The sequence below is a fragment of the Chiloscyllium plagiosum genome, unplaced genomic scaffold (genome assembly GCF_037043375.1).
Source record: "Chiloscyllium plagiosum isolate Xiang-an unplaced genomic scaffold, Cpla_swu_hap1 HiC_scaffold_18, whole genome shotgun sequence".
NCBI classification, from domain to species: Eukaryota; Metazoa; Chordata; class Chondrichthyes; order Orectolobiformes; family Hemiscylliidae; genus Chiloscyllium; species Chiloscyllium plagiosum.
Window position 1 is genome coordinate 9,460,356 of NW_028270156.1, and position 15,244 is coordinate 9,475,599.

At 41.6% G+C, this 15,244-nt stretch overlaps 1 protein-coding gene across 1 annotated transcript in view; it reads left to right on the forward strand.

Moving 5' to 3' along the window:
• Positions 1-14,994, forward strand: part of LOC122557632 (vesicular glutamate transporter 2) — a 64,641-nt gene extending 49,647 nt beyond the window's left edge. Inside the window, exons 10-12 of the mRNA XM_043705411.2 lie at positions 6,874-6,984; positions 12,646-12,773; positions 14,158-14,994. Coding sequence (XP_043561346.1) covers positions 6,874-6,984; positions 12,646-12,773; positions 14,158-14,490 — 572 coding nt within the window. The 3' untranslated portion in view covers positions 14,491-14,994. The remainder of the gene's footprint in view (positions 1-6,873; positions 6,985-12,645; positions 12,774-14,157) is intronic.
• The last annotated feature ends 250 nt before the right edge of the window (positions 14,995-15,244 follow it).

A 15,244-nucleotide genomic window follows, 5' to 3' on the forward strand; every position in this document is an offset into this window, starting at 1 on the left:
ACCCACCTAAATATATTTTGAACTTTCAAACAAAGGATATTTTGCCAAGGAAAGGCCATTTGGTACAATGTTGCACTTGGAAGGAGCAGGGATCTCCAGGTAAAGTGAAGAGAAACACACAGGTGCAGAATTTATAGGCAGAGAAATCAAAAGATCACACAAATGGTGTAAGAGGAGCATTGAATAATAAGTCTCTGCAGGTGATCAGATTAACATTCTGAGGGTCTAACCAAAGTAACAAATAATCCAAAATAATTAAGGTAGAGAGAACATAACAAGTTACCAAAGTGATGTGTTAAAACGGGATAGTAAGCAAAGAGTACGGCCGTGGTACTAAATGAATACTTTGACTCCTGTCTTTACTAAATTATAAGTTGGCGACAATAGGTGTTGAGCAGTATAGTGATAGATAAAGAAGAGGTACTAAAAAAGTTGGCAATAATCCTGGTAGAGAAGTCACCAGGCCTGAACAGCATCCATCCTAGATTGTTGAGAGAAGTAAGGGAGATGGCTGCTGAGTCATTGACAGTCATTTTCCAGGTCCGACTGAACACAGGATTAAACTGGAGCATTGCAAATGCGATGTTGCTATTCACAAATGGGGCAAGGGATAACCCAGGAAACCTCAGACCTGTCAACTTGACGTCAATAGTGGAAAACCGATGGAGGTCAGAATATGGGAGAAGATAAATATACATTTTGATAAAAATAAGTTAATAATGGATAGTCAACATAGCATTGTCAAAGTTAGGGTTATGTTTGACAATTTAATTGAGTTTTTGATGAGTTGACACAGACAGTGGAGGAGGGCAGTGCTCTGAAAGTTGTACGATTAGACTTTTGGAAAGCATTTGATACTATGCCACATGGCATGTTGGCTAGCCAGTCAGAAATGTATAAGATTGATGACCTTGGCAGAATGGATTAGAAGATGGCTAAAGGATAGGAAATAGATATTTCTATAGATGGGCATTTCTAAGACTGGAGCTGACTTTGCTTTTTATGATGTATACAAATGATTTGGAGATGGGTGTTGGGGGCAAATCTCTAAATGTGCAAATGAATTGTGAGAATAATGCATAGCGACTTCAGAGGGAATTGACAAGTTAGCCAAATGGGTCGATACCTGGCAGATGAAATTCAATGCAGAGAAATTCAGTGAACAGTTTACTCTTGGCTTGTTCAGTCAGAGCCCCACTCTATCCTTTGCTAATATCATCCATTATGGGAGGACACACAATACAGGCTCAATGGTGCAACCTTGAGTATAGGTGCAGAGGGACCTCAGGGTTCAAGTGCATTCTTACCAAAATGTTGCTAAGCAAGCCATGTGTCGCTGGACATCAGAGTGCATCTGAGAAAATTAACAAACAGTGAATTTCACAACTAATCTTGGAGGATGCGGTTTGGGCGAAGTTCACAACACAGAATCAGATAAGTTAATTGTTGTTTTAAATCTGTCCAAGAGAAAGGCTGTATTAGTGAGTACAGTGGGTTCTTTATTGATTATATGTTTTTGGAGATAAGTCTCTCGATTAAACTTAAAATATAAGCCATAGCTATTAATTTAACCTGGTGCAGTGTTTTGTAGAGGAATGAGACGGTGTTATTTTCTGGGTCTGTAGATTGTGAAGGAGCAAAAATGGCCTTTACAGTGATATGTATTCTTGTCAGATGTGGGAGTTTAAAGAGAGTTTAAGGGTTATTGCGGATTATATCTGCCATAAATGCTGTTGGATGTGAATCTTATCAGATCGAGTGGATTGGTTGGAGAGACAGATAGAAGCGATGAGGAATTTGCAACAGCAACAGTATGTGATGGATGGCAGTTATAGGAAGGAGAGAAGGTCTCAGATACAGTCACATAGATGGGTTAACTCCAGGAAGGGTAAGAGAGGTAGGCACCTAAGGTAGGAGTCTTTTGTGGATATACTCCTTTCAAACAGGTATGCTGTTTTGGAAAATATAGGGGGTGATGGATTCTCAGGGGAACGTAGCACGAACAGCCAAGTTTCTGGTATTGAGACTGGCTCGAATGCAACAAGGGGTACATTGGCTTCCAAGAGATCAATTGTGTTAGGGGATTCTGTAGTCCGAGGTACAGACAGACGTTTCTGTGGCCAGCAGCGAAAAAGCAGAATGGTGTGTTGATTCCCTGGCGCCAGGATCAAGGTTGTCTCAGAGAGGGTGCAGAATGTTCTCACGGGGGAGAGGGACCAGCAGGAGGTCATTGTCCGCATTAGAACCAACGATTTAGGAAGAGAAAAGGTTGAGATTCTGAAGGGAGATTACAGAGAGTTAGGCAGAAATTTAAAAAGAAGGTCCTCAAGGGTAGTAATATCTGGATTACTCCCAGTGCAACGAGCTAGTGAGGGCAGGATAGGAGGATAGAGCAGATGAATGCATGCTTGAGGAGCTGGTGTATGGGAGAAGGATTCACATTTTTGGATCATTGGAATCTCTTTTGGGGTAGAAGTGACCTGTACAAGAAGGACTGATTGCGCCTAAATTGGAAGGGGACTAAGATACTGGCAGGGACATTTGCTAGAACTGCTTGGGAGGATTTAAACTAGGGAGGGGATGGTGGGGGGAGACGATGGGACCCAGGGAGATAGTGAGGAAAGAGATCAATCTGAGACTGGTACAGTTGAGAACAGAAGTGAGTCAAACAGTCAGGGCAGGCAGGGACAAGGTAGCATTTATTTCAATGCAAGGGGCCTAACAGAGAAGGCAGATGAACTCAGGGTATGGTTAGGAACATGGGACTGAGATATCAAAGCAATTACAGAAACATAGTTCAGGATTGGGCAGGACTGGCAGCTTAATGTTCCAGGATATAAATGTTACAGGAAGGATAGAAAGAGAGGCAAGTGAGGAAGGAGAGTGGCATTTTTGATAAGGGATAGCATTACAGTTGTGCTGAGGGAGGATTTTCCTGGAAATACATCCAGGGATGTTATTTGGATGGAACTGAGAAATAAGAAAGGGATGATCACCTTATTGGGATTGTATTATAGACTCCCCTAATAGCCAGAGGGAAATTGAGAAACAAACTTGTAAGGAGATCTCAGCTATCTGTAAGAATAATAGGATAGCTATGGTAGGGGATTTTAACTTTCCAAACATCGACTGGGACTGCCATAGTGTTAAAGGTTTAGATGTAGAGGAATTTCTTAAGTGTGTACAAATCAATTTTCTGATTCAGTATGTGGATGTACCGAGAGAAGGTGCAAAACTTGACCTACTCTTGGGAAATAAGGCAGGGCAGGTGACTGAGGTATCAGTGGGGCCAGCGACCATAATTCTACTCGTTTTAAAATAGCATTGGAAAAGGATAGACCAGATCTAAAAGTTGAAGTTCGAAATTGGAGAAAGGCCAATTTTTATGGTATTAGGCAAGAACTTTTGAAAACTGATTTGAGGCAGATGTTCGCAGGTAAAAGGACGGCTGGAAAATGGGAAGCCTTCAGAAATGAGATAACAAGAATCCAGAGAAAGTATATTCCTGTCAGGATGAAAGGGAAGGCTGGTAGTTATAGGGAATGCTGGATGACTAAAGAAATTGAGGGTTTGGTTAAGAAAACGAAGGAAGCATATGTCAGGTATAGACAGGATAGATCGAGTGAATCCTTAGAAGAGTATAAAGAAAGTAGGAGTATACTTAAGAGGGAAATCAGGAGGGCAAAAAGGGGACATGATATAGCTTTGGCAAATAGAATTAAGGAGAATCCACAGGGTTTTTTACAAATATATTAAGGACAAAAGGGTAACTAGGGAGAGAATAGGGCCCCTCAAAGATCAGCAAGGCGGCCTTTGTGTGGAGCCACAGAAAACGGGGGAGATACTAAATGAATATTTTGCATCAGCATTTACTGTGGAAAAGAATATGGAAGATATAGACTGTAGGGAAATAGATGGTGACATCTTGCAAAATGTCCAGATTACAGAGGAGGAAGTGCTGGATGTCTTGAAACTGTTAAAGGTGGATAAATTCCCAGTACCTGATCAGGTGTACCCGAGAACTCTGTGGGAAGCTAGAGAAGTGATTTCTGGGCCTCTTGCTGAAATATTTGTATCATCGATAGTCACAGGTGAGGTGCCGGAAGACTGGAGGTTGGCAAACGTGGTACCACTGTTTAAGAAGGGCAGTAAAGTCAAGTCAGGGAATTATAGACCGGTGAGCCTGATCTCAGTGGTGGGCAAGTTGTTGGAGGGAATCCTGAGGGACAGGATGTACATGTATTTGGAAAGGCAAGGACTGATTTGGGATAGTCAACATGGCTTTGTGCATGGGAAATCATGTCTCACAAACTTTTTTGAGTTCTTTGAAGAAGTAACAAAGAAGATTGATGAGGGCAGAGCAGTAGATGTCATCGATATGGACTTCAGTAAGACGTTTGACAAGGTTTCCCATGGGAGACTGATTAGCAAGGTTAGATCTCATGGAATACAGGGAGAACTAGCCATTTGGATATAGAACTGGCTCAAAGGTAGAAGACAGAGGGTGGTGGTGGAGGGTTGTTTTTCAGACTGGATGCCTGTGACCAGTGGAGTGCCACAAGGATCAGTGCCGGGTCCTCTACATTTTGTCATTTACATAAATAATTTGGATGCGAGCATAAGAGGTACAGTTAGTAAGTTTGCAGATGACACCAAAATTGGAGGTGTAGTGGACAGCAAAGAGGGTTACCTCAGATTACAACAGGATCTTGACCAGATGGGCCAATGGGCTGAGAAGTGGCAGATGGAGTTTAATTCAGATAAATGCGAGGTGCTGCATTTTGGGAAAGCAAATCTTAGCAGGAGTTATACACTTAATGGTAAGGTCCTAAGGAGTGTTGCTGAACAAAGAGACCTTGGAGTGCAGGTTCATGGCTCCTTGAAAGTGGAGTTGCAGGTAGATAGGATAGTGAAGAAGGCATTTGGTATGCTTTCCTTTATTGGTACGAGTATTGAGTACAGAAGTTGGGAGGTCATGTTGTGGCTGTACAGGAGAAAGTGAGGACTGCAGATGCTGGGGATCAGAGCTTAAAAATGTGTTGCTGGAAAAGCGCAGCAAATCAGGCAGCATCAAAGGAGTAGGAGAAGGGCTTATGCCCGAAACGTCGATTCTCCTTCTCCTTTGATGCTGCCTGACCTGCTGCGCTTTTCCAGCAATACATTTTTAAGCTGTGGCTGTACAGGACATTGGTTAGGCCACTGTTGGAATATTGCATGCAATTCTGGTCTTCTTTCTATCGGAAAGATGTTGTGAAACTTGAAAGGGTTCAGAAAAGATTTACAAGGATGTTGCCAGGGTTGGAGGATTTGAGCTATAGGGAGAGGCTGAACAGGTTGGGGCTGTTTTCCCTGGAGCGTCGAAGGCTGAGGGGTGACCTTATAGAGGTTTACAAAATTATGAGTGGCATGGATAGGATAAGATAAATAGACAAAGTCGGGCAGACCAGAACTAGAAGGCATAGGTTTCAGATGAGAGGGGAAATATATAAAAGAGACCTAAGGGACAACTTTTTCATGCAGAGGGTGGTACGTGTATGGAAAGAGCTGCCAGAGGAAGTGGTGGAGGCTAGTACAATTGCAACATTTAAGAGGCATTTGGATGGGTATATGAATAGGAAGGGTTTGGAGGGATATGGGCAGGGTGCTGGCAGGTGGGACTAGATCGGGTTGAGATATCTGGTCGGCATGGACAGGTTGGACTGAAGAGTCTGTTTACATCTCTATGACTCTATTAAGTCTTATGTGCTCCTTGGGTTTATACATAGAGGTATAGTGTATAAAAGTAAGGCAGTGATGCTACACCTCCACAAATCATTAGTCAGACTGTATTTGGAGTATTGTGTTCAATTCTGGGCACCTTATTCTCGATGTTAAACCCTGGAGAGAATGCAAAGGAAATTTACTGGAATGATACCAGGAATGAAGGATTTTAGATACAAAGGAAAGTTTGGAGAAATTGGGCTTATTCTCCTTGTATCAAACAAGATTGAAAGCTGTTCTGAATAATTTTGACAGGGTGAAGAAGGAAATTCTGTTTCCACTATTTGGACTGTCAGAGGGGAGACGATTTCAAGATTGTCAACGAGAGAGCTAGGAGTGAGATGTGGAGAAATGTCTTCACTCAGAGAGTTGTTGAGATTTAGAATGCAGTGCCTGAGAGATTGATGAGGGTACATTCCATATGAGGTTGCAAAAGGGGGCTGGATATATATTTGAAAGTTATAGATTTAGAGGCACACGGAGATAGGGCTGGAGAATTTGTCGAGCTGGTTACGTTTTCAGGAGACGGTACAGACATGATAAGCCAAATGGCCTCCTTCTGTACTGTAAAATTCTATGATTCAATCTCTTAGCTTTTTTTCATGAGTTTAGCTGTGACATGGCAAAAGTACTTTAAAGTTACCACACCTCCTGAGAGTTTCCGTGTGTGCTTGTGTGTTTGTATGTGGATGTGGATGTGTTTATTTGTAAAATATATATCTATCTGCGTAATCTAAACTGTTTGTCAATAATCTTTGTATCGTTCTTTGAGTAAACCGATTTTTTGGTAATAAACCAGTTTACTAAAGGAACCTGGTTGACTTGTTCTTAACATTGAACTTGAGAGGGTCTGGGACTGAGATAATTGGCCATATCACCAACGCAATTCCATTAAAATTTACTGTAAACAATGGAAGAGTGGGACTACAACAGAAAGGAATGACATCCTTGTCTTCAATTGTAACAATATGTTGCAGTCCTAAACTGTGACAGATTTCATAATGTCAGGAGATTATTCATTTACTACAGTATATATATCATTAATACCATAATGCCAGAATTATCAATAGCTCTGATCTGGAAGGTAACTGCATGTCGTTTATTTTCCTATAGGCTTTGGAATGGAAGCAACATTTCTTCTTGTGGTGGGCTACTCACATACGAGAGGGGTTGCGATTTCATTCCTTGTCATGGCTGTTGGCTTCAGCGGTTTTGCTATATCAGGTGAGGCAATACCGTAAAAACCTCAATAGAGTATGTTATATATTTTGCTGTTTATCTGTCAACTGAACTGTATCTGCCTTTAGGAATGCTAAATATTTTTCAAATTTCTAAATTCTACTGTAGTTTGATTTTGTTAACAATGCTTTACTATTTATTGCACAATTTCTGAATATATTGTAGTATAAATCAGAAACTGAATCTTCTACATATCTGAATATCAAAATATCTCATGATGTGACAGAAAAGAATGCTATCTGTATGATGTGACTACATCTGAAACAATAGTGATGAGGCCAAGAACCTTTCCATATCGGAGAGTCTCTCCACACAGTGAAAATAACAGGAGTTTTTAGAAATCGAATAAATCCTGCCCCTGTCTTCCCTGGGGAAGACACGAGCAATCTCCCAGATGTAATAGTGGCTGAAGGACCTGAACTGAAGGGAATTTATATTAGGCAGGAAATGATGTTGGAGAGACTGTTAGGTCTGAAGGCTGATACGTCCCCAGGATCTGATGGTCTAAATCCCAGGGTACTGAAGGAGGTGGCTCTAGAAAACGTGGATGCATTGGTGATCATTTTCCAATGTTCTATAGATTCAGGATGAGTTCCTGTGGATTGGAGGGTGGCTAATGTTGTCCCACTTTTTAAGAAAGGAGGGAGAAAGAAAACAAAGAATTATAGACCAGTTAGTCTGACCTCAGTGGTGGGAAAAATGCTGGAGTCAATTATAACGACGAAATTACGATACATCTGGATAGCAGTAACAGGATAGGTCAGAGTCAGCATGGATTTATGAATGACTAATCTTCTGGAATTTTTTGAGGATGTAACTCTGAAGATGGACAAGGGAGATCCAGTGGATGCAGTATACCTGGACTTTCAGAAAGCCTTTGATAAAGTCCCACATAGGAGGTTAGTGAGCAAAATTAGGGCACATGGTATTAGGGGCAAAATACTGACATGGATTGAAAATTGGCTGGCTGACAGAAGGCAAGAATAGTGATAAACGGGTCCCTTTTGGAATGGCAGGTAGTGACCAGTGGTGTGCTGCAGGGATCAGTGCTGGGACTGCACCTTTTTACAATGTATGTTAATGATATAGATGAAGGTATTAAAAGTAATATTAGCAAATTTGCTGATGACACAAAGCTGGGTGGCAGGGTGAAATGTGAGGAGGATGTTAGGAGAATACAGGGTGACCTGGACAGGCTAAGTGAGTGGACGGATGGATGGCAGATGCAGTTTAATGTGGATAAATGTATGATTATCCACTTTGGTGGCAAAAACAGGAAGGCAGATTACTACTTAAATGGAGTCAAGTTAGGTAAAGGGGCAGTACAACGAGATCTAGGTGTTCTTGTACATCAGTCAATGAAAGCAAGCATGCAGGTACAGCAGGCAGTGAAGAAAGCTAATGCCATGCTGGCCTTCATAACAAGAGGAATTGAGTATAGAAGCAAAGAGGTCCTTCTGCAGTTGTACAGGGCCGTGGTGAGACCGCACCTGGAATATTGTGTGCAGTTTTGGTCTCCAAATTTGAGGAAAGACATTCTGGCTATTGAGGGAGTGCAGCGTAGGTTCATGGGGTCAATTCCCGGAATGGCGGAACTATCTTACGCTGAAACATTGGAACGACTGGGCTTGTATACGCTTGAGTTTACAAGGCTGAGAGGGGATCTGATTGAGGTGTATAAGATTATTAAAGGATTGGACACTCTGAAGGCAGGAAGCATGTTTCCGCTGATGGGTGAGAACCGAACCAGGGGACACAGTTTAAAAATAAGGGGTAGACCATTTAGAACAGAGATGAGGAGAAACTTCTTCACCCAGAGAGTGGTGGGTGTATGGAATGCTCTGTCCCAGAAGGCTGTGGAGGCCTAGTCTCTGGATACTTTCAAGAAAGAGTTGGATAGAGCTCTTAAGGATAGTGGAATCAAGAGTTATGGGGATAAGGCAGGAACAGGATACTGATTGAGGATGATCAGTCATGATCATAATGAATGGTGGTGCTGGCTCGAAAGGCAGAATGGCCTACTCCTACACCTATTGTCTATTGTCTATTGTCTATTGAAAGTGACTTTTCTCATTTTCACAGGGTCAGCAATAGAGTTGGTTCAGGATGAATTCATGTGTGAGTTAGAGAGGCAGCTGGCCATTTGAATCATCCACTGCCTCCACTCCTGGATGATATTTAGTACCAGGGTCTGAAAAGTTATGTGTGGATTTGCCAAGGTAAGAGTAGGTCTGAACCTTGTGGATTCATTCAGATAGTTAAAATATCTCATCAGAGAGGTAAAGTACCTCTTTAAATCTGGTCCTGAGTCATTTTAGAGGGCGGTAAGCTGCCCCTAGATGGTGTAAAGGTACCCTTTGGGAGACTTCAGGTGCCCCTTGTTATTGTTAGAAAAATCACATGTTTGTTTGTAACAAGTGCAGAATCTTGTGAGGACCAATAATCTATCAAAGAACTGTCAAATTGTAAAAGGGGAGTCATTTAAAACCTATTCATCTTTTATAAAAAAAACTCTGGAGAACTACAAAAAAACAGCCTTCCATTTAACTCTCTGTTGACACTAGCCTGAGGATTTCCATTATTGGATTAGTGCAGCATGACTGTCTTTACAAGAATCCATTATCACAATTTGTACATTCTAGATGGAGTTAGCATTACCAAGGGGAAGAGTAGGCAAAGAACAGATGAACCTAAAGGAACTGGTGGTCTGAAGTGCATATACTTTAATGCAAGGAGTATAGTGGGTAAGGCAGACAAACTTAGGGCTTGAATTGGTGCCTGGGAATATGAGCCGAAAATGTGTTGCTGGAGAAGCGCAGCAGGTCAGGCAGCATCCAGGGAACAGGAGAATCGATGTTTCGGGCATAAGCCTTTCTTCAGGAAGGTGGGGAGTTCTTGGACTAAGGGGGACAGGACGGTGTCAAGGTATGTGGAGATGAGTTCGGTGGGGCAGGAGCAGGCGGAGACAATGGGTCGGCCCGGGCAGTCAGGTTTGTGGATTTTGGGCAGGAGGTAAAGCGGACGGTGCGGGGTTGTGGGACTATGAGGTTGGAGGCGGTGGATGGGAGATCCCCCGAGGTGATGAGGTTATGGATGGTCTGGGAGATGATGGTTTGGTGGTGGGGGGTGGGGTCATGGTCAAGGAGGCAGTAGGAGGAGGTATCTGCAAGCTGGCATTTGGCCTCAGCGGTGTAAAGGTTGGTGCGCCAAACTACTACCACGCCTCCCTTGTCTGCTGGTTTGATAGTGAGGTTGGGGTTGCAACGGAGGGAGTGGAGGGCTGCGCGTTCCGAGGGTGAGAGGTTGGAGTGGGTGAGGGTGGAGTGTCATATTCCCGCCTGGGAATATGACATTATTGTGATCACAGAGACTTGGTTGAAGGAAGGGCATGACTGGCAACTAAATGTTCGACGATATAGATGCTTCAGCCAGGACAGGGAGGGAAGTAAAAGGAGGGGAATACTCCTTTTACTTGTGGATGTGGACACGTTGGAGAGGGTGCAGAGAAGGTTTGCGAGAATGTTGCCTGTTATGGAAGGCGCTAGCTATGCAGAGAGGTTAAGTAGATTAGGATTGTTTTTATTAGAAAAAAGGAGATTGAGGGGGGGCCTGATTGAAGTCTACAAAATCATGAAGGGTATGGACAGGGTAGATAGAGATAAGCTCTTTCCCAGGGTGAAGGATTCAATAACAAGAGGTCACACGTTCAAGGTGAGAGGAGAAAAGTTTAAGGGGATGTACGCGGCAAGTATTTTACACAGAGGGTGGTAAGTGCCTGGAACATGTTGCCCGTAGAGGTGGTGGAGGCAGGCATGGTAGATTCATTTAAGGTGCATCTGGAGAGATGCATGAGTAGGTGGGGAGCAGAGGGATACAGATCCTTAGGAATGAGCGATAGGTTTAGACAGTGGATTTGGATCGGCACAGGCTTGGAGGGCCGAAGGGCCTGTTCTTGGGCTGTAAATTTTCTTTGTTCTTTGTTCTTAGCTAGAAGACAGCTCTGAGAGCTATGCGTAATTCACTTGTGGGAAGTGGCTGGCTGGGTTAGTAATTGTTTCTCATCTCAGTTGCCCGTCAGAAGGTAGCAGTGAGCTGCTGCAGTCCATTTGCTGTTGATGGACACATTAGTGAGGGAAGGTAGGCAGGAGAGGGTGATGTTCCAGAATATTGAACCTGTGACACTGAAGGAATGGCAAAATGTTTCAAGATGTGGAGTTGCCAGTGTTGTACTAGGGTGGACAAAATTTTAAAAATCACATAACACCAGGTTATAGCCCAACAGGTTTATTTGAAAGTACAAGCTTTCAGAGTGCTGCTCCTTCATCAGGTAGCTAGTGGGGTAGGTTGATAGGACACATAATTTATAGCTCAAAGTCAGGATGGTGCGTGGCTTGGAGGAGAACTTGCAGCTGCTGGTATTCCCATATCCTTCTAGACTGATACAGTCATGGGTTTGGAAGGTACTATAGAAGGAGCCTCAGTGAATTTCTATTGTAGTGAATGTTGTAGATAGTTCATAACACTGTTGCTCTCAGTGTCGGAGAGGGTGAATATTAGTGGATGCGGTGCCTATGAAATGGGTTGCTTTGCCCCAGATGGTGTCAATGCTCTTGAGTGTTATTGGAGAGGCGCCAACGAGTGAGAAGGATGTAGATGAACAAGTTTGCAAGAAATTAGATGTGCAAAATTATAGGGTGGTAAAAATGAGAAATATTTCTTATTCAAATATAAACTGGGACAGTAGAAGTGTAAAGAATAGTGAGGATGTGTTCATGAAACCTTTCTATACTAGAATATTTCCAACCCATCAAGAAGAGTGGCACTCCTAGACTTGGTTCTTGGGAATGAGATGAGCCAAGTGGATCAAGTGTCATTAGGAGGACATTAAGTGACAGTGATCGTTGTCACCCTAAACTTTATGATGCAATGTAAAAGTTCAAAGAACAATCCAAAATAAAAATGGTTAACTGGGGAAAATCCAATTCCAGTGGGGAGGGTGAATATTAGTGGATGCGGTGCCTATGAAATGGGTTGCTTTGCCCCAGATGGTGTCAATGCTCTTGAGTGTTATTGGAGAGGCGCTCATGTAGGCCAATGGAAAATATTCCATCACACTCCTGACTTGCAACATACAGATTATGGACAGGCTTTAGGGAGTCAGGAGGTGAGTTATTTATTACAGGATTCCTAGCCTTTAGCATGTTCTTGTAGCTACTGTGTTTATATGGATAGTTCAATTCTATTTCTGGTTTTTGGTAACTCTCTGGATGTTGATGGCTGGGAATTCAAATGGTAACGCCATTGAATGTTGAGGAGTGATACAGATTCTCTCTTTATTGGAGATGACCTTTGCCCTGCAGTTGTAAGGCATGAATGTTACTTACTACTTGTTAGCCCATATAAGTAACTTTACACTCTTCGATATGGATTCCAATGATTATTGCACTTGACTGAACTTCCACTTTGTTCTACTAAGACTTTGTTTAGTTAAGCAATTTAAATGTATTGTGATGAATAGGAGTGCCTTTCAGTTTGCAGTTTTACAGTGGACTTAAAAGCAAACCATTGCCTGACTCCCCAGTTAATTATTTACTGTGCTTTGCAACATAGACACTTCTATAACCTTTTTTTTCACTTTGCATTTAGGATTCAATGTTAATCATTTGGATATAGCACCAAGATATGCCAGTATTCTCATGGGAATTTCCAATGGCGTGGGAACACTATCTGGAATGGTCTGTCCAGTAATTGTTGGAGCAATGACAAAAAACAAGGTACAACTTTTGTTTGATCAACAACTATAAAGCACTGTTTGAGTGGAATTGAATTTTTAAAAAAGGTATTGGAATACTACATCAACAAACTGATTGTCCTGTGCTTAGAAAGGGTTGGCAATATTATTCTGTATGAGGGAGTCTCTGTCTATGGTGTGTTAATTAATTTCTTGTCTCCTGTACTTCAGCCAGTACAGGGCATCAAAGATGCAATTCTAGCCTGGGTTTATTATTGCTTTAGCCAGGGCCTTCCTTTTGTTTTGTGCTCCAGGCTGTGTGCCACACTGGATGAATTAAAATGTACAGACCTTTGGTTGCAAACTATTCTGAAGGTGTTGTAAAAAAACACTTTTAATTATAGCATTAGAATAGGATTTAGAATTATAAATATGGCATCCCAGGCTAATTAATTAACTATCATTGTCTGGGCTATGTATTCTTAAAATATTGAGGAATATTGGTTTTCCTCTTATAAAATGCTTTGTATGATTTTGGATATTAAATTGTTATTGCGCAAGTTAAAGTAATATCATTACGTAAAATCTATTTTGCCATAACCTGTGCTGCTCAATTTTCTCCAGTCATGCAAAGGCTCTTGCTTCATAGCAATTTATGCAAATTGTTGCACAATATTTGACCATCACTGAATCATTTGACAGTTTGGGGATTTACATTAGATGACTTGATATTCCTTGTTAATTGTCCAATGGACAATATTATTTTATATTCTTCCACAGACTTCCAAACAGCCAGCACGCCACTACAATATAACAAGCCCAATATCTACATTCAGTTTGGTTTGAAAATCTTCAGTTGGGAGATCTATCCAAGTAGCATCATAATTAAGTACAAGCAGCATAATTAAATTATAAATCTAGATTTTTTTTTGTTTTGTTCATTCATATGGCTAGGCCAACATTTATTGCCCAGACAAGCAGTTAAGAGTCAACCACAATGCTGTTCTTGTGGAGATTGGGTAAGGGTGCAGATTTTCTTCCATAAAGGAAGATAGTGAATATTATGATAATCAATGGTGGTTACATGGTCACAATTAGGCTGGCTTTTTATTGAGTTCAACTGTCACCATTTCCCATGATGTGATTCAACCCATTCTCCACCACATGCACTGGTCATTCCAGATTACTAGTCCTGTGACAAAACCACTACACCACAGTCTCTTCTTTGATGTAATTGAAGAATATGATATCTGTGCATGCTTCAGGAAGGGGCGAGGGGATTAAGGGGAGAGGAGTAATATTGGAAGAGGAATACCAAGAGAATAGTTGAGATTTTCAGCAGTGCACATTTGTAACATCCCAAGCCCACACTATTTAGGCAAATTGTGGATATACAAAATAGGTTTCACTATGTTTTTTGTTCACAGACACAGAGCGAGTGGCAGTATGTCTTTCTAATTGCGGCCTTGGTGCACTACGCAGGAGTCATTTTTTATGGGCTATTTGCATCTGGTGAGAAACAGCCTTGGGCAGACCCTGAACAAACAAGCGATGAAAAATGTGGTTTTATAAATGAAGATGAACTGGCGGAAGAAACTGGGGACATTACTCAGAATTATGGCACGACAAAGTCTTATGGGGCCACCACTTATAGCAATGGTGGCTGGCCAAATGGCTGGGAGAAAAAGGAAGAGTTTGTACAAGAGGAAGTTAAAGATTCCTACTACTATAAAGAACATGAAGAAGGGGACTATTCATAACAGGGAGAAAATTTTAAAAGAAAGAAATATCTATTCAATATTTTGTAGTGTTTGTGTCCAAGATTCATTTGTGATTGTTTGCACAGACTTGTGTGGTGTGAATGTCCACACATAAGAATGGCATTGTTAACGGTGTACAACTTAACAAAGCAGCATTTGAGTGCAATCTGTACAAAATGGTGGTGTGCATCATCTCAATCCAGGCTTTACCATTTTAGAATGACTTGGGCTTCATGTTTGGTGGGGGGGGGGGGGGGGACGTTCAGTTTCTGCTGGCTGACCAGTAAACTGCCAGGAGATTTAACAGGAATAAGAATGTTTAAGTACAGGAGAGGCTGTGTGCAGTTTACTGAGTCCTTACTCAGAAATAAAGGATAAATTCAATCACCGGTGCTCAAAAGGAGGTTTAGGTTGTGAATCATTTTGTTGAATTTCAGACAAAGGAGTTAATTTTAAACTGTTCCAGTGGATCTGAGCCAAAGTTTAATGTATATTAAGTAGATATTCAGATAGTTGGGGCATGAAGATTTCTCAAACAGGATCAGGAAATTAAAACCTAATGCCCCGTGTACTTCCTAAAATATGCATTTTTCTTAAATGAATCATTTTATCAATAAAATCCCATTGAATAAATGCATTTACATCCTGGTTAGAGTCTTCATACGTTTGCTAGCCAAAATGCATGTATCATTATGTCCATCTTGGCTGTGTAGTAAGATTGCCTTCAATTTTCCAATAAGCCAACCAAACAGTT